The sequence below is a fragment of the Budorcas taxicolor genome, chromosome 3 (genome assembly GCF_023091745.1).
Source record: "Budorcas taxicolor isolate Tak-1 chromosome 3, Takin1.1, whole genome shotgun sequence".
NCBI lineage: Eukaryota > Metazoa > Chordata > Mammalia > Artiodactyla > Bovidae > Budorcas > Budorcas taxicolor.
In genome coordinates, this window is record NC_068912.1 from 95,432,481 (window position 1) to 95,457,608 (window position 25,128).

Sequence of the window (25,128 nt, forward strand, 5' to 3'; positions counted from 1 at the left end):
CTTCTCCAGCACCACAGTTCAAAAGCATCATTTCTTCAGCACTCAGTTTTCTTTATAGTCCAACTCTCACATCCATACATGACAAATGGAAAAACCATAGTTTTGAATAGATGGGCCTTTGTTGGCAAGGTCATGTCTCTGCTTTTTAGTATGCTATCTAGGTTGGTCATAACTTTTCTTCTAAAGAGCAAGCGTCTTTTAATTTCATGGCTGCAGTCACCATCTGCAGTGATTTTGGAGTCAAAAAAAAAAAAATTCTGTCACTGTTTCCATTGTTTCCCCATCTATTTGCCATGAAGTGATGAGATCGGATGCCATGATATTAGTTTTTTGAGTGTTAAGTTTTAAGCCAACTCTTTCACTCTCTTTCACTTTCATCAAGAGGCTCTTTAGTTTTTCTTCCCTTTTATCTGCATATCTGAGGTTATTGATATTTCTCCCGGCAATCTTGATTCCAGCTTGTGCTTCATCCAGCCCAGCATTTCTCATGATGTATTCTGCATAGAAGTTAAATAAGCAGGGTGACAATATACAGCCTTGACGTACTCCTTTCCCGATTTGGAACCAATCTGTTGTTTCATGTCCAGTTCTGTGTCAGTTTCTTCCTGACCTGCATACAGATTTCTCAGGAGGCAGGTAAAGTGGTCTGGTACTCTCATCTCTTTAAGAATTTTTCACAGTTTGTTTTGACCCACACAGTCAAAGGCTTTGCCATAGTCAATAAAGCAGAAGTAGATGTTTTTCTGGAATGCTGTTGCTTTTTTGGTGATCCATCAGATGTTGACAATTTGATCTCTGGTTCTTCTGCCTTTTCTAAATCCAGCTAGAACATCTGAAAGTTCACGGTTCACGTACTGTTGAAGTCTAGCTTGGAGAATTTCGAGCATTACTTTGCTAGCATGTGAGAGGATTGCAATTGTGTGGTAGTTTGAACATTCTTTGTCCTTGCTTTTCTTTGGGATTGTAATCAAAACTGACCTTTTCCAGTCCTATGGCCACTGCTGAGTTTTCCAAATTTGCTGGCATATGGAGTATGGTACTCTCAAGCATCATCTTTTAGGATCTGAAATAGCTCAACTGGAATTTCATCACCTCCACTAGCTCTGTTCTTTGTGATGCTTCCTAAGGCCCATTGGACTTTGCTTCCCAGGATATCTGGCTCTAGGTGAGTGATCACACCATTGTGGCTACCTGGGTCACGAAGATCTTTTTTGTATGGTTCTTCTGTGTATTCTTGCCACCTCTTCTTAATATCTTCTGCTTCTCTTAGGTCCATACCATTTCTGTCCTTTATTGTGTGTATCTTTGCATGAAATGTTCCTTTGGTATCTTTAATTTTCTTGAAGAGCTCTCTAGTCTTTCCCATTCTATCATTTTCCTCTATTTCTTTGCATTGTTCTCTTAGGAAGGTTTTCTTATCTTTCCTTGCTATTTTTTGGAACTCTGCATTCAGATGGATATATCTTTCCTTTTCACCTTTGGGTTTTGCATCTCTCTTTTCTCAGCTATTTCTAAGTCCTCCTCAGACAACCATTTTGCCTTTTTGTATTTCTTCTTCTTGGGGATGATTTTGATCACTGCTTCCTGTATAATGTCATGAACCTCTGTCCACAGTTCTTCAGGGACTCTATCAGATCTAATCCCTTGAATCTATTTGTCACTTCCACTGTATAATCTTAAGGGATTAGATTTAGGTCATATTTGAATGGTCTAGTGGTTTTTCCTACTTTCTTCAACTTAAGTCTGAATTTTCCAATAAGGAGTTCATGCCACAGTTAGCTCCTGGTCTTGTTTTGCTGAATGTATAATGCATTATATAGTGATCAATCCACCAAGAAGACACAGCAATACTAAATATATATGCACCAAACAGCGGATCTGCAAAACATGAGAAGTAAAAATTGATAGAACTGAAAGAACAATTGACAAATCCATAATTACAGCCGGAGACTTAAAAGCCATGTGTCAACCACTGATAGACTGGATGACAAATTTAAATATAAGAGCTAAATCTATTAGAAGAAGAAAAAAGAAAATATTTTCATGATCATGAATTAAGCAAAGTTTTTGCAGAGAGGATCCTGAAAATCATGACAGAAGAACAATTATAAAAGGGCTTCATCAAAACAAAAATTTTACTTATTGTATGGCTATATCATATTTTGTTTATTCATTCATCAGTTAATGGACATTTGAGTTGTATCCACTATTTTGGCTACTTTCAGTAATGCTACTATGGCCATTTGTGTACATAATTTTTTGAACATATGTTTCATTTTTTTGATATATCTATACACTGAAAATAGAATTTCTGCATCATATGGTACCTGCATGTTTAACAATATGAGAAAGTGTCAAACTGTTTTCTAAAGTGATTCTACTAACTAACATCCTTACCAGCAGTGAATGAGGATTTCAATTTCTCCACATCCTTGTCAACACTTATAGTCTTTTCAGATTGTCCCTGGTGGCTCAGACGTTAAAGCGTCTGCCTGCAATGCGGGAGACCCGGGTTCGATCCCTGGGTCAGGAAGATCCCCTGGAGAAGGAAATGGCAACCCACTCCAGTACTCTTGCCTGGAGAATCCCATGGAGGGAGGAGCCTGGTAGCTACAGTCCATGGGGTTGCAAAGAGTCAGACACGACTGAGCAACAAACTAACTAACTAACTGTATGTGAAGTGGTATCTCCCTGTGTGTGTTTTTTTCCTTGTTTATCTGCTAATGATTTTGAGCATATTTTCATGGGTTTATTAACCATTAGCATATCTTATTTAGAGAAATATCTATTAAGATACTTATGCCCATTTTAAAATTAGGTCATTTGTCTTTCTATTATTGAGTTGTAAAAATTCTTTATATATTCTGATACAAGTCCATTATCACATATATGATTGGCATATATTTCCCTAAACTCTATTTTTATAATAAGTTAACTTGTGTATAGTGTAAGAGTCAAGATTCATTTATTCCAAATAAATATCATTTGTTAAAAATACTAAACTTACTGCCTTGAATTATCTTGATATGTTGAAAACCCGCTGGACTTCCCTGGTGGTCCAGAGGTAAAGAATCTGCCCTGCAATGCAGGGGACACAGGTTTGATCCCTGGTTGGGGAACTAAGATCCCACATGCCATGGAGCAACCAAGTCTGTGCATGTTCTACAACTAGACAATCAGAGTGTCAACTATGGATCCCAAGTGCCACAGTGGAAGATCCCACTTGCCACAACTAAGACCTGATGCAACCAAATAAAAAATACATAAAATATAAAAAATAAAAATTAATTGAGCATAATTACATGGGAGTATTTCTGCAGATTGTATTATTTCATTGTTTTCGGTATCTGCCCTTACAACAAGACTACAATTTTTTTATTAATAAATGTTTACCTTGTTTTCTTATTGTAAAACATATACAACAAAAATTGCCATTTAAACTGTTTGTATACATACAATTTAGTGGAATTAAATTACACTCACAATGTTGTACAACTATCACCACTATCCATTTCCAGAGTTCTTACATCATTCCAAATAGAAACTCTGTACCTATTAAACAATCATTCCTCATCCCCTGCTTCCTCCGCCCCTAGTAACCACTATTCCACATTCTGTCTCTATGAATTTGCCTGTTCTAAGGACCTCATATAATTGGAATAACACAATATTTATCTTTTGGTGTCTGGCTGACTTCACTTAGCATATTGTTTTTGAGGTTTATTCATGTTGTAGCATGTATTAGAATTTCTTTCCTTTTTAAGGCTGAGTAATGTTTCATTATTTAACTTATATGCAGAGTGCATCATGAGAAATGCTGGGCTGGAAGAAGCGCAAGCTGGAATCAAGATTGCTAGGAGAAATATCAATAACCTCAGATATGCAGATGACACCACCCTTATGGCAGAAAGTGAAGAGGAACTAAAAAGCCTCTTGATGAAAGTGAAAGAGGAGAGTGAAAAAGTGGGCTTAAAGCTCAATATTCAGAAAACTAAGATCATGACATCCAGTCCCATCACTTCATGGGAAATAGATGGGGAAACAGTAGAAACAGTGTCAGACTTTATTTTGGGGGGCTCCAAAATCACTGCAGATGGTGAATGCAGCCATGAAATTAAAAGATGCTTACTCCTTGGAAGAAAAGTTATGATCAACCTAGATAGTATATTCAAAAGCAGAGACATTACTTTGCCGACTAAGGTCCGTCTAGTCAAGGCTATGGTTTTTCCTGTGGTCATGTATGGATGTGAGAGTTGGACTGTGAAGAGGGCTGAGCACCGAAGAATTGATGCTTTTGAACTGTGGTGTTGGAGAAGACTCTTGAGAGTCCCTTGGACTGCAAGGAGATCCTACCAGTCCATTCTGAGGGAGATCGGCCCTGGGTGTTCTTTGGAAGGAATGATGCTAAAGCTGAAACTCCAGTACTTTGGCCACCTCATGCGAAGAGTTGACTCATTGGAAAAGACTCTGATGCTGGGAGGGATTGGGGGCAGGAGGAGAAGGGGACAACAGAGGATGAGATGGCTGGATGGCATCAAGGACTCGATGGATGTGAGTCTGAGTGAACTCCGGGAGTTGGTGATGGATAGGGAGGCCTGGCGTGCTGCGATTCATGGGGTCGCAAAGAGTTGGCCGTGACTGAGCGACTGAACTGAACTGAATGTTTCATTGTATGTATATGCCACATTTTGTTTATTCATTTATGCGGTGGATTTATATGTCCCATTTATAGGTGGGAGTTGTTTGTACCTTCAGGCTATTGTGAAGAATGCTACTGTGAGGACTTCCCTGGTGGTCCAGTGATTAAGATTCTGTGTTCCCTATTCAGGGGCCCAGGTTCAACCTCTGGTCAGAGAACTAGATCCCATGCGCCACAGCTAAAGATCTCAAGTGCTGCAACTAAGACATGGCACAGCCAAAAAAAAAAAAAAAAAAAAGCATACTACTCTGATCATGGTACAAATATCTGATTCTTTGAATTCTTTTGGGTATATATCTAGCAATAGATTACTAGGTCATCTGGTAATTCTATAATGTTTTGAGGAACAGTGGAAACTGTTTTCCACAGCAACTGTGTCATTTTACATTCCCAACAAAAATGCTCTATGAAATGAAAGCTCTATTTTATTGATGTCATCTTGTCATTTTCATTTAAAAGTAGTAATAATCATCCTGAGAAGTGTGAAGTGACATCTTGTCATGGTTTTGATTTTAATTTCCCTAACAATCAGTGGTGTTGAGCACCATTTCATTTCCATATTGACCATTTGTATTTCTTCTTTCGGAAAATGACTACTTAAATCTTGTGCCTATTTTAAAGCTGGATTTTTTGTTGTTGTTGTTGAGTTGTAAGAGTTCTTTTTATATTCTGGATATTAATCCCTTATCAGTTATATGATTTGGAAATATTTTTCTCCTCTGTAAGTTGTGGTTTCATTCTCCTTACACTGTCCCTTGGTGCACAGAAGTTTTTAATTTTGGTGAAGGTCAATTTATTTTTTCTTTTGTTGCATGTGTTTTTTATGTTTTATCAAATAAACACTGACAAAATTAATGTCATGAAGCTTTCCCTCTATGTTTTATTTCAGGGGTTTTATGGTTAAATCTCTTATATTTGGGTCTTTGAGTCATTTTGAGTTAATTTTTTATGTGGTGTAAAGTAATATTCTAATTTAATTCTTTTGCATGTGGATGTACAGTTTTCCTAGTAAGTTTTGTTAAAAAACAAAAACCTCTTCTTTCCTTCATTGAATGATCTTGGCAGCAGTATTGAATTCATTCTGACCATTATGTGAGAATATAGTTCTAGGTTCTTTTTCCGGGGGAGAGGGCTTTATTCTAGTCCATTGTGTGGTGTTTGTTGGTGTTGTTCCATTTGTTTTGTTTTTGGCTGCACTGGGTCTTCACTGTTTTGGAGCATGGGGTCAAGGGAAAATGGGCTAAGTAGTTGCAGCTTGCAGGCTCTAGAGGGCGGGCTCAGTAATTGTGGTGCACAGTAGTATTCCATGGCATGTGGAATCTTCCCAGACCAGGGAAAGAACCTGTGTCCCCTGCAATGGCAGGCATATTGGACCATTAGGGAAGTCCATCCATTGATTTTTATGTCTATCCTTATGCCAGTACCACACTGTTTTGATTACTGCAACTTTGTAGTAAGTTTTAAAGTCAAGAAGTGTGAGTCTTCCAATTTTATTCTTATTTATTGTTTAGATTATTTGGAGTCCCCCAAATTCCATATGGATTTTATAATGAGTTTTTCTATTTATGAAAAAATGTTTGGATTTTGATAGGAACTGCATCAAATTGGTAGAATACTCTGGGTAGTATTGTCGTCTTAATAATATTGTCATCTTAATAGTATTAAGTCTTATAATTCATAAATATGGGGTGTCTTTTCATTTATTTATGTATTTATTAATTCCTTTTAAAAATTCCTTTCAGTAATGTTCAGTGTGCAATATTGATTAAACTTATTTCTAAACATCTTATTCTTTTTTGAAACTATTGTAAATGGAATTATATTTTGATTTCCTTTTTAAACTGTTCATTGATAGTGTATAAAAATGCAGCTGGCTTACGTGTGCTAATTTTGTAACCTGCAACTTTGCTACGTTGCTAAATTGATTTATGAACTCTAAAGTGTGTGTGATTGTAGAATTTTTAGTGTTTTGTACTTATATCATCTATAGGCAGAGATAATTTTCTTCTTCCTTTCCAATTTGTGTATCTTTTATTTCTGAAGTATTTAAAAAATTATTTTCCATTATGGCTTTTTAAAATTGAAGTATAGTTGATTTACAATGCTGTGTTAGTTTCTGGTATACAGAACATTCTTTTTCATATTCTTTTCCATTATGCTTTACTACAGCATATTGAATATAGGTTGCTATACAATGGGATCTCATTGCTTCTCTATTCTAAATATAGTATTTTGCATCTGCTAGTTCCATACTCTTAATCCAACTCTTACTTCTCCTTGCCAACCACAAGTCTGTTCTCTATGTCCGTGAGTTTTTTTCTCTTTCATAGATATGCTCATTTGTGTCATACTTTGGATTCCAAATATAAGTGATATCTTATGATATTTGCCTTTCTCTTTCTGACTTACTTCTCTTAGTATGATAAGCTCTAGGTACACCCATGTAACTGCAAGTGATTTCATTATTTTTTATGGCTAAATAATATTCTTGTGGGTGTGTGTCTCTGTGTATGGCATATCTATTTATCGATTCATCTTTCGATGAACATTTAGGTTGTTTCCATGTCTAAGGCTATTATAAATAGTGCTGCTATGAACATAGGGATGCATGTATCTTTTCAGATTATAGTTTTGTCTGGACATATGCCCAGTAGTGGGGATTGCTAAACCATATGGAATTATATTTTTTAGTTTTTTGAGTAACTCCTATACTATTCTCCATAGTGACTACACTAATTTACATTCTCACCATCAGTTTACAAAGGTTCCCTTTTATTCATACCCTCTCCAGAATTTGTCTTTTGTAGGTTTTTTAATGATGGTCATTCTCCCCAAAGTAAGGTAATATCTCGTTGTAGTTTTGATTTATATTTCTCTAAAAATTAGTGCTGTTGAGCATCTTTTCATCTACCTATTGGCCACCTATATGCCTTTTTCAAATAAATGTCTATCTACATCTTCTGCCCATTTTTTAATAGAATTGGTTTTTCTTATTGAGTTGTATGTTGTTCAGTTGCTAAGTCGTGTCCAACTCTTTACAAGCCCATGGACTGCAGCACTCAAGATTCCCTGTCCTTCATTAGCTCCCTGAGTTTGCCTTTGTTGGTTGCATTATTTGCAAATATTTTCTCCTAGTCCATATGTTGTCTTTCTGTTTTGTTTATGGTTTCCTTTGCTGTGTAAAATATTTGTGAATTTTATAGTACACCTACGAATCAGGTAGAGTTAGTCCTCCAACATTATTGTTTTCTTCAAAATTATTTTTACTTTTCTAGGAGCTTTGTATTTTCATTCAAATTATAGAATTAAGTTGTTAGTTTCTAACAAAGGGTACCCTCTAGGCATTTGAATGTGATTCTGTTGACTCCATTAATCAATTTGAGAAGATTAAGATCTTAGTGCTGCTGACTTTTCTAATCCATGAGTCCATTACACTATATGTCTCCATTTATTTTTAAAACTTATTGCCAGTGTTTGTGGTTTGAAATGTATAACTTGTGAACATATTTTGTTAAGTTCATCAGTAAGTAATTTATGACATTAAGAAGTAACTTCCTTTCTAATGTCTGTGCCTTTTATTTCTTTTTATTGCTTATTTCACTCATTAAGATAACCAACACAACATTGAATAGAAGTGGTGAGAATGTACATCCTTGCCATGCTCCTGATCTGATGGAGGAAAACACTGAGTCTAATCATTACAAATGAGGTTAGTCATAATTTTTGCATAGATGCCCTGTTGAGGTTAAAGACGTCCATTTTATTATTACTTTTTATAATGCATGGGTATCTACAAGTGCTTTTTCTACATCGGTTGAGATGATTATATGAGTTTTCTCCTGAATTTTGCTAACATAGTGAATTAAAGTGATTGACCTTTGAATGTTAAACCAACCTTGCATTTCTGTGCTAAACTTTACTTCCTCAGGCTATATTATATATTAGTGAATTCTAATTGTGAATATTTTGAAAGGAAGTGTTTTATCCATGTTTATGAGAGATACTCAATAGCTTTATTTTCTTCTGATGCCCAGTTTTGGTATCAGGGTAATGCTTATGTCATAAAATCAACTGAAAAGTATTTCTACTATTTTCTGAAAGAGTTTGTGCAGGGTTAGCATTATGAAAATTTATGAAGTCCTTAAACTTTATGAAGTCAAATCACTGAGGTCATTTGGAACCAGAGTTACCTTAGCATTAAAGTTTTAAACTAAGAATTTAATTTCCTTAATAGGTAAAACACTATGCAACTCATCAAAGTTATATTTCTTCTTGATTCAATTTTGTTAATTTGTTTATCTGTTATTACCAAGAAGAAATGTGTACTTTTCATTCAGGTTCTTGTATTTATTAAGATAAATTTGTTCATAATTTTTGTTTTATCCTTAAAAAATCTATAGTGGTTAATTTTTGTATTATCTATTTCTTGATCAACCTAGCTAAAAGGTTTATGAATATTTTTTAACCTGTTCAAAGGCCAGCTTTTGGTATCTTCTAGCAAGGATATTCTTGAAAATAATCACATTGCTATTATCTCAGGAAATTTAACATTGATACATTCATATTGTCCAATATACAGTCCACATTAAAAGTTCCCTAGTTGTCCAAAAATGTTCTTTAAAGTTGTCTTTAATTCAATCAAGGATCCAAGACAAGACCATGCATGTTGCTGCATGTATCATCTCTTTAGTCACTGTAAATCTATTTTTTCTTTGATAACACTGATATTTTTAAAGGGTTGAGCCATAGAATATCTCACAATCTGTTTATTGTCTGATTGCCTTTCAAAATTAGACTCTGGTTAAACATTTTGGGCAAGAAATTTCATAAGTAATATTATGTATACAATATGTAAGTAGCACTGTGCACAAATAACAGAAAAGAAGAGATGTGAAAGGCAAAGGAGAAAAGCAAAGATATACCCATCTGAATACAGAGTTCCAGAGAATAGCAAGGAGAGATAAGAAAGCCTTCCTAAGTGAACAATGCAAAGAAATAGAGGAAAACAATAGAATGGGGAAAACTAGAGATCTCTTCAAGAAAATTAGAGATACCAAGGGAACATTTCATACAAAGATGGGTGCAATAAAGGACAAAATGTTATGGACCTAACAGAAACAGCAGATATTAAGAAGAGGTGGCAAAAATACACAAAGAGCTATACAAAAAAGCTCCTATTGACCCAGACAAACATGATGGTGTGATCACTCTCCTAAAGCCAGCCATCCTGGAGGGTGAAGTCTAGTAGGTCTTAGGAAGCATCACTATAAACAAAGCTAGTGGAGGTGATGGAATTCCAGCTGAGTTATTTCAAATCCTAAAAGATGATGCTGTTCAAGTGTTGCACTCAGTATGCCCCCAAATTTGGAACATGCATCAGTGACAACAGGACTGGAAAAGGTCAGTTTTCACTCCAGTCCCAAAGAAAGGCAAGGACAAAGAATGTTCAAACTATCACAAAACTGCACTCATCTCACATACTAGCAAGGTAATGCTCAAAATTCTCCAAGTGAGGCTTCAACAGTACGTGAATCGAGAAACTTCCAGATGTTCAAGCTGGATTTAGAAAAGGCAGAGGAACCAGAGAACAAATTGCCAACATCTGTTGGATCATAGAAAAAGCAAAGGAATATCAGAAGAATATCTACTTCCACTTCACTGACTATGCTAAAGCCTTTGATGGTGCGGATCACAACAAACTGTGGGAAATTCTTTAAGAAATGAGAATACTAGGTCACCTTACCTCTCTCCAGAGAAATCTGTATGCAGGTAAAGAAGCAACAGTTAGAACAGGAAACAGAACAATGGACTGGTTCAAAATTGGGAAAGGAGTATGTCAAGGCTGTATATTGTCACCGTGCTTATTTAATTTATATGCAGAGTACATCATGAGAAATGCCAGGCTGGATGAAGCACAAGCTGGAATCAAGATTGCAGGGAGAAATATCAACAATCTCATATACGCAGATAATACCACTCTAACGGCAGAAAGTGAAAGGAACTAGACAGCCTCTTGATGAAAGTGAAAGAGGAAAGTGAAAAGCTGGCTTAAAACTCGGCATTCAAAAAACCAAGATCATGGCATCCAGTCTTAGCATTTCACATCAAATAGATGGAGAAAAAGTGTGAACAATGACAGATTTTTATTGGCTCCAAAATCACTGTAGACAGTGACTGCAGCCATGAAATTAAAAGATGCTTGCTCCTTGGGAGAAAAGCTATGACAAACCTAGACAGCATATGAAAAAGCAGAGATATCACTTTGCCGACAAAAGTCCATGTAGTCCAAACTAGGGTTTTCTCAGTAGTCATGTACAGACTGAGAGTTGGACCATAAAGAAGGCTGAGCACCAAAGAATTGATGCTTTCAAATTGTGGTGCTGGAGAAGACTCTTGAGAGTTCCTTGGACAGCAAGGAGATCAAACCAGTCAATGCTAAAGGAAATCAACCCTGAATGTTTATTAGAAAGATTGATGATGAAACTGATGCTCCAATACTTTGGCCACCTGATGTGAACAACTGACTCATTGGAAAAGACCCTGAGGCTGGGAAAGATTGAAGGCAGGAGGAGAAGGGGATGACAGAGGATGAGATGGTTTTATGGCAACATCAACTCAATGGACATGAGTTTGAGCAAGCTCTGGGAGATAATGAAGGACAGGGAAGCCTGGCATGCTGCAGTCCATTGGGTCTCCAAGAGTCGGACACAACTGAGTGAACAACAGTTGTGTTTGTCCCCTGTATCTTATCAGGAGATGCTTTAATATCATTTCATTCCATTAGAGTCATGCCTAGTTTGATCATTGATTAAAGTGATGTTCAAGAGATCTCCATTATAATTACACGATTCCCTTTTGTGATTAATAAGCAATCTTGAGGGTGACCTTGGAGATCATATAAATGATGCCAGAAACTCGGCCTCTGCGCACTTGTGCTGAATCAAATCTTGGAGACAGAGTTTTGGGGTAGCTCAGATGGTAAAGAATCTCCCTGCAATGTGGGAGACCCAGGATCAGTCCCTGGGTTGGAAAGATTCCCCTGGAGAAGGGAATGGCAACTCACACCATTATTCTTACTTGGATAATTCCATGGACAGAGGAGCCTGGCTGGCTAAAGTGCCTGGGTCGCAAAGAGTTGGACACAATTGAGTGACTAACATTTACTTTATAAAAGAATAGCTTTAGTTCGTCGTCAGGCCAAAGAGAATACCGACTCATGCCCTGAAAAACTATGAGTCCCCACCTGGGAGGATTCTGAAGAAGTTTTATAGCAATGGTTCAAGGCCAGGATTGCTGATAAGGATTAGGGTGTGTACAGGGTCTGCACTCCTTTGATATGATTTCAGGTAGTCTCTTGATGAGTTTCTCTACTTCCTTTAATCTTAGGTGTTCTTGGGTGCTCTTCTCTGGAGTGAAGAATTTTCCCTTTGTTGAGAGTTTTTGTCTAGAATCAAGATTGCTGGGAAAGTATCAACAATCTCAGAGATACAGATGATACCATTCTTAGGGCAGAAAGCAAAGAGGAACTAAAGAGCCTCTTGATGAGGGTGAAAGAAGAGAATGAAAAAGCTGGCTTAAAACTCAACATTCATAAAACTAAAATCATGGCATCCAGTCCCATCACTTCATGGCAAATAGAAGTGGAAAAGTGGAAACAGTGGCAGATTTTATATTCTTGGGTTCCAAAATTATTGCTGGCAGTGATTGCAGCCATGAAATTAAAAGACACTTGCTCCTTGGAAGGAAAGCTATGACAAACCTTTGTTATTCAGTTGCTCAGTGGTGTCTGATTCTTTATGATCCCATGGACTGCAGCACACCAGGTTTCCTATCCTTCACTATGTCCCAGACTTTGCTTAAACTCATGTCCATTGAGTCAATGATGCCATCCAATCATCTCATCCTCTATCACCTCCTTCTCCTCCTGCCCTTAGTCTTTCCCAGCATCAGGGCCTTTTCCAATGAGTTGGCTCTTTGCATCAAAGTACTGATGATGGTCAAAGTATTTGACCATCAAGGTGGTCAAAGTATTGGAGCTTCAGCTTCAGCATCAGGTCTTCCAATGAATATTCAGGGTTGATTTCCTTTAGGATTGACTGGTTTGATCTCCTTGTTGTCCAAGGGACTCTCTAGAGTCTTCTCCAGCACCATAGTTCAAAAGCATCAATTCTCTGGTGCTCAGCCTTCTTTATGGTCCACCTCTTTCATCCGTACATGACTGTTGGGAACACCATAGCTTGGACTATATGGACTTTTGTCAGCAAGGTGATGTCTCTGCTGTTAACATGCTATCTAGGTTTGTCACAGCTTCTCCCAAGAAGCAAGCATCTTTTAACTTCATGGCTGCAGTCACCATCTGCAGTGATTTTGGAGCCCAAGAAAATAAAATCTCTAACTGTTTCCATTTTTTCCCCATCTATTTGCCATGAAGTAATGGGATCATACCTAGGGTCTCCTGCATTGCATGCAGATCCTTTACAGGTGCAAGTGGTTAAGAACCCACTTGCCAATGTAGGAGATATGAGATGCGGGTTTGATCCTTGGATCAGGAAGATTCCCTGGAGAAGGGCATGGCAATCCACTTCAGTATTCATGCCCAGAGAATCCCATGGACAGAGGAGCCTGGCGGGCTACAATTCTTAGGGTTGCAAAGAGTCAGACATGACAAGCGACTTAGCACGTATGCACGCACAACCCATCAGGAAGCCCATGACAAACCTAGACAGCATATTAAAAAGCAGAGATATCACTTTTCCGAAAAAGGTCCATATAGTCAAAGCTATGGTTTTTCCAGTAGTCATGTATGGATGTGAGAGTTGGACCATGAAGAAGGCTGAGTGCCGAAGAATTGATGCTTTTGAATTGTCGTGCTGGAGAAGACTCTTAAGAGTCCCTTGCACTGAAAGGAAATTAAACCAGTCAATCCTAAAGGAAATCAACCCTGAATATTCATTGGAAGGCCTGATGCTACAGCTGAAGCTCCAATACTTTGGCCACCTGATGGGAAGTGCCCACTTATTGGAAAAGATCTTAATGCTGGGAAAGATTGAGGGCAGGAGGAGAAGAGGTGACAGAGGATGAGATGGTTGGATGGCCTCACCAACTCAATCATCAAGTGTTTGATCAAACTCCTGGAAATAGTGAAGGACAGGGAAACCTGGCATTCTGCAGTCCATTGGGTTTCAAAGAGCCAGACAGGACTTAGCAACTGAACAACAACAAAGATGTCAAAGATATTATATTGTGTATCCCTTGAGGTAGCATCAGGACAATGCCCCCAAGGCTGCACTATTACTTCTGCTTCTCCCTTATTTCTGTATCCCCCTCCCTTGTCTAATTAGCAACTGTTCAATCTGCCTTTTGGAACTCAGCAAGGATCATGAAGGCTGGAGTCATTTCTCTAAAAGAAACAGGGAATGTGCCCAGCAGTGGGATTGCTGAGTTGTATAGCAATTCTATTTCCCGTTTTTAAGGAATCTCTACCCTGTTCTCGATAATGTCTGTACCAGTTTGCATTCCCATCAACAGTGCGAGAGGGTTCCCTGTTCTCCATACCCTCTCCAGCATTTGTTTGTAGACTTGTTGTTGATGGCCATTCTGACCAGTATGAGATAATGCCTCATTGTCATTTTGATTTGCATTTGATTTTTATTTCTCATTGCAGCACTATTTACAATAGCTAGGACATGAAAGCAACCTAAATGTCCATCAGCAGATGAATGGATAAGGAAGTTGTGGTATATATACACAATGAAATATTGCATGTGCTTTTTGACCAAAGATAAGAAATTACATATTCAAGAAGTTCAATATGTTCCAAGAAGGATAAATGAATGTCATCCATAGCAAAACACATTATGATTAAGCTGTGCATGTCTAATTACTCAGTCATGTCTGACTCTTTGCAAATCCATGGACTATAGCCTGCCAGGCTCTTCAGCCCATGGGATTTTCCCAGCAAGAATACTGGAGTGGATTGCCATTTCCTCTTCCAGGCGATCTTCCTGATCCAGGAGTCAAACCCCTGTCTACTGGCATCTCCTGCATTGCAGACAGATTCTTTACCAGCTGAGCTACCAGGGAAGCCATGGAATATTACTCAGCTGTAAAAAGGAACACATTTGAGTTAGTTCTAATGAGGTGGATGAACCTGGAGCCTATTACACAGAGTGAAGTAAGTCAGAAAGAGAAAGACAATACTGTATATTAATGCATATGTATGGGATTCAGAAAGATGTACCTATAATCCTACATTCAGGGCAGCAAAGGAGGCACAGTCATAAAGAACAGACTTTTGGAATCAGCGTGAGAAGGTGAGGGTGGGATGATTTGAGAGAGTAACACTGAAACACGTACATTACCATATGTGAAATAGATGACTAGTGGCAGTTTGATGCATGAAGCATAGCACCCAAAGCCAGTGCTCTGGGACAACCCAGAGGGATAGGGAGGGGAGGGAGGTGTGAGCAGGGTTCAGGATGGGGGGGACACATGTATACCTGTGACTGATTCATGTTGATGTATAGCAAAAACCATCACAATATTGTAATTCCTCCAATTAAAATTAATTAATTAAAAAAAAAAAAAAAGAAACAGGGACATAGCAAAGTTTCTGTGCCCAGGAGTCTCACAGGGTCCTGCTTGGTTTCATAAGTATCTTGTTACCCAGCAAACTTTCACATAGTGATTTCTAGCTAAGTACTATTACACTGGTGATTACAAAATAACATTTCTTAACTCTCTCCTTCATTCTTCAGTACATATTTACAGGGTGTCTACCATGTTCTGGGCACTATGGTAGGAATTAGGGATAGTGAGGTAACCAAAAGAAATACATTTCCTCATTCACACTGAGAGAAATAAAGAAACAGCCTCTTCTAGCACTTCAAAACTAAAGAACATATACTATTTAGACTCATCATCATCTTTGTATCAAGTAAAGGCACAGACACATTCTGGGTTCTGATTTTGTCTTTTTTGTCTCTTTCTTTTTGAAAAAGATTTTATATATAATACATCCACCATAATATTCACCCTTTTAATAAAATGAATGGTTCAGTGATTTTGGCATTTTTACAAAATTGTGTAGCTATCACCACTATCTAGTTCAAAAACTTTTTTATCACTCAGATGGTAAAGCGTCTGCCTACAATGCAGGAGACCCGGGTTCGATCCCTGGGTCGGGAAGATCCTCTGGAGAAGGAAATCCCACTCCAGTACTCTTGCCTGGAAAATCCCATGGACAGAGGATCCTGGTAGGCTACAGTTCATGGGTTTGTGAAGAGTCGGACACGAGTGAGCAACTTCACTTCACTTCAAATGGAACTCTATGCCCTTTAACAGTCATTCCCTATTTCCCCCTCCAATTGCCCCTGACAACTTTCTGTGTATATAGCCTATTCTGGACATTTTATATGAATAGAATCATACAATATGTAGTCTTTTATGCCTGGCTTCTTTTCATTTAGCATAATGTTTTCAAGGTTCCTCTATGTTGTACCATATATCAATACTTCATTCCCTTTTGTCTGAAAATATTATATTTTATGAATATATCATATTTTGGTTATCCATTGATTCAAATGCATTTATTATGTGTTGTCAAATTTATTTCAGAGAGGTTGTACCACTATTTTATTCCCACCAATAATGATTTGAGTGCCTGTTTTCCCCTAGCCTCACCAACAGAATACACTGTTCCTTTTTTTTTACCAAATTAAAAATTTCATACCAAAGTTATCAATGAGAATTATATTTTCACTGTGCATTTATATAATTTTGAATGAAATTGAATATTTTGTCAAATGTTTAAAAACCATTCTAGACTATCCAACTTTATGTAAACTGATCAAATTGAGAAGAACCCTCTAGTCAATCCACAGAACCATATTAAATAATAAATCTTATTGTTTTAAGCATTAAGTTTTTGGGTAGTCAGTTAACCAACAAAAGCTAACAATCCTATCAGCCAACACAAATCATATGACTGAGCCTAAATATAAGGGGCTGGAAAATATAGTCTGCTTCTTTTGAGAGGAATAGCAAATTCACCTGGCAAAGCATATAGATATGGGGGACAATGAGTAATTGGTCATATAACTCAATCTACCACAGTATTGTTCTTGGTTCCTATCTTTATCAAGGATAGCATTTAAAATTTTTCCTTTTTTTTATGATGTTGTGGAATAATTTAAGTGAGCTTGTCATTATTTGTGTTTGAGAAGTTGGCAAAATTTGCCTGTAAAACATATAATATTGCTTTTTTGAGAGCTACTTCTTTGATAATTTTTTCTATTTTTTTTCCTGTGGAAATTGGCTTATTTAAGCTTTTTATCTACATTGAGGTCAATCTTCGTAAATTTTATTTACTAGAAATTATCTATTTTTAACTATACTCAATGTGTTTGCATAGAGCTGTGAAAAGTAGTTTTTCATTATTTGTTTTCATATTTTCTGTATTACTGTTTATTTTCTATTTGTCATTTCTTATTTTGCATATGTATACCTTCTGCCACTTGATAGGAAAGCTAGTGATTTTTCTATTTTATTTACATTCCCCAAAGAAAAAGAAGCTTATTTGTTGTACAGTTTCTTTGTGTTCTGCCTCAATATTTGCTTTTACATATTATGTCCTCCCTCTGATTTCATTTGATTTTTCTTTTCTAGCTTGTTAAGTTTAAAAACTAATTCATGTGTTTTCATTTTTATTGATATAAGTGTTTAAGGATATTTTCCTCTGACCACTACTTTATTTATGTCACTGAGATTCTGACATCTACCCATTATTATTATTTTTTCAGAAATTTTGGGATTTTTCAATTTTATTTTCCTTTATAGCCAAGAGTTGTTTGTGAGAAATTTATAAAATATGTAGTTGGAAGAAGATTTTGTTTAGATGTGGTACATATATACAATGGAATATTTACTCAGCCAAGATGGGAGGGAGGTTCAAAAGGGAGCGGATATTGGAAAAGACTCTGATGCTGGGAGGGATTGGGGGCAGGAGGAGAAGGGGACGACCGTGGATGAGATGGCTGGATGGCATCACTGACTTGATGGACGTGAGTCTGAGTGAACTCTGGGAGTTGGTGATGGACAGGGAGGCCTGGCGTGCTGAGATTCATGGGGTTGCAAAGAGTCGGACACGACTGAGTGACTGAACTGAACTGAACTGATGGCTGATTCATGTTGAGGTTTGACAGAAAACAACAAAATTCTGTAAAACAATTATCTTTCAATTAAAAAATGAATAATTTTTTTAAAACTGAGGAAAAATAAAGAACTAAGTGAAATAAAAAGGAAATAATTCTATTTGCAGCAACATGGATGGACCTGGAGATTATCATACTAAGTGAAGTTAAGTCAGACAGAGAAAGACAAATATCACATGATATCACTTATATACAGAATCTAAATATATATATACATATATATATATATATATACACAAATGAACTTATCTACAAAACAGAAACAGATTCACAGACTTAGAGAACAAACTTTTAGTTACCAGGTGGGAAGGATATGGGGAGTAACAGACTGGGATTTTGGGGTTGACACACTGTTTTATTTAAAATAAATAACTGGACTTCCCTGGCGGGCCAGTGGTTAAGGCTCCAAGCTTCCACTGCAGGGGTCATGGGTTTGACCTCTGGTCAGGGAATTGAGATCCCACATACTATGTGGCATGGCCAAAATAAAATAAAATATTTAAATAAATGAATATATAAAAATATAGATAACCAATAAAGACCTACTGTATAGCAGAGGGAATTCTGCTCAATATTCTATAATAACCTAAATGGGAAAAAAATTTGAAAAAGATTAGATACATGTATATGTATAACTGAATCACTTTGCTATACAGTTGAAACTAACACAACATTGTTAAACAACTGTACTCCAATGTAAAATAAAAAATTTTTAAAAAGATGACAGTATCTGGCACATAGTTTACAATACATGTTAACTGCCATTATTATTAATGCCACAAGATAGAGGGTCTGAAAAACAAGGAGTTGTTGATCATTACTCTATATTTTCTAATGACAAAACAAAAATATTTAAGCTACACAGCTACATAAAAGGAGAAGGAAATGGAAACCCACTCCGTATTCTTGCCTGGAGAGTCCCATGGATGGAGGAGCCTGCGGGACTGCAGTCCATGGGGTCGCACCGAGTCGGACATGACTGAAGCGACTAAGTAGCAGCAGCAGCTACATAAAACATTTTCTGGAGACCAAAAAAAAAAAAAAATTGCTATTTATTTTTAGTTTTCTTAAGTGAAATAAGAGAATCTAGTTTGTAATATATTTACCTTTTGTTGAGGATTATTGTTTTGCTCACTATGTGACAAATTTTCATAAATGCTTCATGTGCACTTGAGAAGCAGGCATATTTTCTATTATCAGAGTGTAAAGTTATATGCATTAGGGCTACCATATTTACTGTGTTGTTTAAGACTTTTTAAGTCTTACACCTTTGGTTAAAATTGACACATGTTAGATTAAGAATCATATGTTAGTATGTTTCTGTCTATTTTTCCTTGCACCTCGTATAAGTACTAACTAATTTATAATGATAAGTTATTTATGAAGTTGCTGTTATTTGCTTCATATAATTCATAACTTTTATAACTTCTCTGTGTATTGTTGTCTTCAGTAATTATTAAAGTTTCCTCATTTTTCTCATTTAATGTTTTTTGGCCATTCACATTTGTTGATATGGCTGATGTAGTTGATATCAACTGAAATAATACAAAGTATATTTTCTGGCCATAGTACAAACAGCCCATGGATCAAAGAGAAAGTCACAAGAAAATTAGAAATATTTTTGATTGATTGAAAACAGAGCATATCAGAATTTGTTGGATGTTGGGAAATTTGAGAAGCAACTGATTCTTTTAGAAATAAGAAATACGTGAAACCAATCATCTAAGCTTCTGCTTTAAGAAAATAAGAGCAAATAATGCAAATGATGCAACCAACAGGAGGTTAATATTTAAAACATACAAACAGCTCATATAACTCAATATCAAAAACAAACAACCAATCAAAAAATGAGCATAACACCTGAACAGACATTTTTCCAAAGAAGACATACAGATGGCTAGCAAGTGCATGAAAAGATGCTCAACACTGCTAATTATTAGAAAAATGCAAACCAAAACTACAATAAGGGGACTTCCCTGGTGGTTCAATGGTTAAGAATCTGCTTGCCAATGCAGGGGACATGGGTTCAATTCCTGGTCCAGGAAGATCCCACATGCCACAAAGCAAATAAGCCTATGTGTTAGAACTACTGAGCCTGCTCTCTAGAGCCTGCAAGCTGTAACTATTGAGCCCATGTGCCACAACTACTGAAGCCCGCATGCCTAGAGCCTATGCTCTGCAATAAGAGAAGCCACCACAATGAGATCCATGTACCACAACTAGAAAGTAGTCCCTGTTAGCCACAACTAGAGAAAGCCCATGCGCAGCAACAAAAAACCAGCACAGCCAAAAACAAATAAATATTTTTAAATATTTAAAAAAATTAAAAACAAAAACTGCAGTGAGGTATCATAACAGAGTGGTCAAAATGTCTATCATCAAAAAGTCTAGACGTAACAAATGTTGGAGAGGATATGGAGAAAAGAGAACCCTCCTTATATACTGTTGGTGGGAATGTAGATTGGTGCAACCACTATGGAGGTTCCTTAAAAAACTAAAAATAGAACTACCATATGACCCAGCAATTCCACTCCTGGGTATATATCAGGAAAAAACAAAGATGCCAGCTTGAAATGATACATGCACCTCTGTGTTTATAGCAGCATGATCTACAATAGCCAAGACATGGAAACAACTCAAGTACTCATCAACAGATGATTCAGTTAAGATGTAGTACATATACACAATGGAATATTACTCAGCCATAAAAAGGAATCAAATACTTCCATTTGCAGCAATATTGAAGGACCTAGAGAATATTGCGTTTAGCAGAACAAGTTATACAAAGAAAGACAAACAGTGTATGATATCATTTACATGTGGAATCTAAAAAATAACCCAGGGACTTCTTTGGCAGTCTAGTAGTTAAAACTCTATGCTTCTAATGCAAGGCACATGGATTTGATACCTGGCCAGGGAACTAAATATCCTGCATGCTGCATGGTGCTGCAGCTAAAAATAAATACATAAAATTTTAAAATAAAACAAATGAAAAAAATAAAATTTTAAAAAATAACACAAATTAATCTATATAAAGAACAGAAACAGACTTACAGATAAAGAAAACAAACTCGTGATTACCAAAGAGGAGAGGGAAGTGGGGAGGGACAGATTAGGAGTGTGGGACTAACAGATGAAGCTACTATATATAAAATATATAAGCAACAAGGCTATACTATACAGACAGGGAATTATACCCATTATCTTAAAATAACCTATAATGGAATATAATCTGAAAAAATAATAAATCACTATGCTGTCACTTGAAACTAACACAATATTGTAAATCAGCTAAACTTCTATTTAAAAAGGAAAATAAGAGCAAATTAAACTGAAAGCAAACAGAAAGAAAATAATAAAGGTAAGAGCAGAAATCAGTGAAACTGAAGGAAAAAAAAAAAAGCAATAAAGAAAATCAGTGAAGCCAAAAACTGACTCTGAAAAGTTTGGTATAATGATATCATCAATTGATCAAAATAAATGAATTAAAGAGAGAGAAGATATTAATTGTCAACATCAGGAATGTAAGAGAGAATATAACTACCTATAGTACAGACATTAAAAAAAAGCAATATTATGACCAATGTATTTTCAATAAATTTAACAACAAAAATAAAATAGACAAATTCCTTTAAAAACACAAACTAACAAATCTTATTAAATAATAAACAGGTTACCTAAATAAGCTTGTATCTATTTTAAATTTTGAATCTGTAGATAAAAATTTTGCCAATTTTCACTAGGGGCTTCACTAGTGAATTCTACCAAACATTCAAGAAAGTTATAATGCCAATTCTATATAAATTATTTCATAAACCAGAAGAGGGAGCGTTTCCCAACTCATTTTATGAGGTCAGCATTATCATACTACCAAAATCAGAGAGGGAGAGAGATGTATCTTATCTTTTCAGGCTGCAAAACACCACAGACTAGGTGGTTTATTAACAACACATTTGTTTTTTTCTGGCTGTGCCACACTACTTGTGGAATCTTAGCTCCCTGACCAGGGATGGAACCCAGAACTCATGAGTAAAAGCTTCAGAGTCCTAATCACTGGACTAGCAGGGAATTCTCAACAACAGAAATTTATTTCTCAGAGTTCTAGAGGCTGGGAAGTCCAACACTAAGACTCTGGTAGGTTCAATGTCTGGTGAAGGTCTGCTTTCTGGTTCATAGGCGATAGTGACTATGGAGCTCTAGGGGGTGCATTCTTTCGTAAGAACATTAATCCCATTCATGAAGGGTCTGCCCTCCTGATCTAAGCACTTCCCATAGGCCCTCATCTCCTAATACCATCACATTAAGCATTAGGTTTCAACATATGAATTTGGGCAGGGACACAAATATTCCATCTATATCAAGATGTCAAGAAGAAGCAAAACTATAAGCCAATAACATTCATGAAAATAAACATTAAAATATTTAACAAAATATTAGCATATAAAAACCAGCAATATGTAAGAAGTAAAAAAATAAAAACCAAGTGAGAGTTCTTCTAGGAATGCAAGGTTGATTTAACATCTGAAAACCAATGTAATTTACGTCTATGAGAAGCTAAAAAAAAATCACCTCAAGAAAAGCAGGAAAAAATTTTACAAATTACATTCATTTATGATTTTTTAAACTGCCAGCAAACTAAGAATAAGAGAAAACTTTCTTAAACTGATAAAAAGGCATCTATGAAAAATCTAGAACTAATATCATGGTTGCCAACATCTGTTGGATCATCGAAAAAACAACAGAGTTCCAGAAAAACGTCTACTTCTGCTTTATTGACTAACCCCAAAGCCTTTGACTGTGTGGATCACAACAAACTGTGGAAAATTCTTAAAGAAATGGGAATACCAAACCACCTGACCTGCTTCCTGATAAATCTGTATGCAGGTCAAGAAGCAACAGTTAGAACTGGACATGGAACAAAAGACTGGTTCCAAATCAGGAAAGGAGTACAGCAAGGCTGTATATTGTCACCCTGCTTATTTAATTTATATGCAGAGTACATCATGAGAAATGCTAGGCTGGAGGAAGCATAAGCTGGAATCAAGATTGCTGGGAGAAATATCAATAACTTCAGATATGCAGATGACACCCTTATGGCAGAAAGTAAGAAGAACTAAAGAGCCTCTGGATGAAAGTGAAAGAGGAGAGTGAAAAGGCTGACTTAAAACTCAACATTCAAAAAACTAAGATCATGGCATCCGGTTCCATCACTTCATGGCAAATAGATGGGGAAACAATGGAAACGGTGAGAGAATTTATTTTCTTGGCATCCAAAATCACTGCAGATGGTGACTGCAGCCATGAAATTAAAAGATGCTTGCTCCTTGGAAGAAAAGCTATGACCAACCTAGACAGCATATTAAAAAGCAGAGACATTACTTTGCCAACAAAGATCCATCCAGTCAAAGCTATGGTTTTTCCACTAGTCATGTATGGACTGAGTGTTGGACTATTAAGAAAGCTGAGCATCGAAGAATTGATGCTTTTGACCTGTGGTGTTGGAGAAGACTCTTGAGAGTCTTGTGGACTGAAAGGAGATCCCAACCAATCAATCCTAAAGGAAATCAGTCCTGAATATTCATTGAAAGGACTGATGCTGAAGCTGAAACTCCAATACTTTGGCCACCTGATGCGAAGAGCTGACTTACTGGAAAAGACTTCGATGCTGGGAAAGATTGAAGGCAAGAGGAGAAGGGGATGACAGAGGATGAGATGGTTGGATGGCATTACTGACTCGATGGACTTGAGTTTGAGTAAGCTCCAGGAGTTGGTGATGGACAGAGAAGCCTGGCGTGCTGCACTCCATGGGGTCACAAAGAGCCGGACATGACTGAGCGACTGAATTGAACTGAGTATCATGGTGAAAGACTGAAAGCTTTCTCCTTAAGTTCAGAAATGAAATAAGGGAAGAAAGTGCTCTCTTGCCACTCCTATTCAACACTGTATTGGAGGTCATAGGCAGTGCAGTAAGACAAGAAAAAGAAATAAAAGGCATACAGATTGGATAGGGGAAAAAAATGAAACCTGTCTTTATTTATAGACCCATGGTTATCTGTGTTGACAGTCAAAAAGTATCTACCAAAAAAAAGCTAGAATAATTAGTGAGTTTAGCAAGGTTATAGGATATAAGGTTAAAGCACAAAAGTCATTGATTTTCTATACGCTAGCAATGAACAATTGCAAATTGAAATGTATACTGCATAAAAATATGAAATAGGAGCAAGTCTGGCAAAATGTATGCAAAATCTATATATGATGAATGGCACAATATTAATGAAAGAAATATTTAAACCTAAATAATTAGAGAGATATTCATGGTCAAAATCCTCAAAATTGCTGAGATGTCAATTTCCCCCAAATTAATTTATAGATTCAACATAATCCTAATCAATTTTGAGGATTTGACATGCTAAACTTAAAATTTGAAAATGTATATAGAAATCAAAGGACATGGAATATCAAAATTAAATTTGGAAAAGAACAGTTGGAGAACTCACATTACTTGATTTTGAAACTTACTGTAAAGCTATAGTAAGACTATGATACTTGTACAGGGATGTCCTTGGTGGTCCAATGGTTAGGGCTTAGTGCTTTTGCTGCCCTGGCACAAGTTCAATCCCTGTTCAGGGAACTAAGACCTCACAATCTGTACAGCCTAGCCAAAAAAAGAAAAAAAAAATTTTTTTGTATAATGATAGACATATTAGTGGTACAGAATAAAAAGTCAGAATTAGACCTACACATATGGATGGTCAATTGATTTTCCCACAAAGATGTCAAGATAATTCAGTGGTTATGGATAGTATTTCCAACAAATGATCCGAGAATAACTGGATATACCTATGCAAAAAAAAAGAAAAAACCAAAATCAAACACCCCAAAACCTTTAACCCTTTCCTCACACCATGTATAAAAATTTACTTAAAATAGATCACAGATCTAAATGTAAATTCTAAAACCATGACACTTCTAGGAGAAAAACTTTATTTCCTTGGTTTAGGTAAAGATTTCTTGGATCATGCAAAGCATGAACCAGAAAAGAAAAAAAATGATAAATTGTACTTCATTAAATTAGACATCTTTTCAAAAGATATGATTAAACAAAAAGACAGGCCACAGTCTAGGAGACAATATTTACAAAACACATATCTGATAAAAAAAACTTGTATCCAGAATATTCAAAGGACTTTCAAAATTCAATAATAAGAAAATAAACAA

The 25,128-nt window shown here is 36.4% G+C and overlaps 1 protein-coding gene across 1 annotated transcript in view; it reads right to left on the bottom strand.

The window, feature by feature from the left end:
- C3H1orf185 (chromosome 3 C1orf185 homolog) overlaps window positions 1–24,691 on the bottom strand; it is a gene marked incomplete at its 5' end in the record, with an annotated part of 167,448 nt that extends 142,757 nt beyond the window's left edge. Inside the window, one exon of the mRNA XM_052638069.1 lies at window positions 24,651–24,691. Coding sequence (XP_052494029.1) covers window positions 24,651–24,691 — 41 coding nt within the window. The remainder of the gene's footprint in view (window positions 1–24,650) is intronic.
- Window positions 24,692–25,128: the final 437 nt, after the last annotated feature.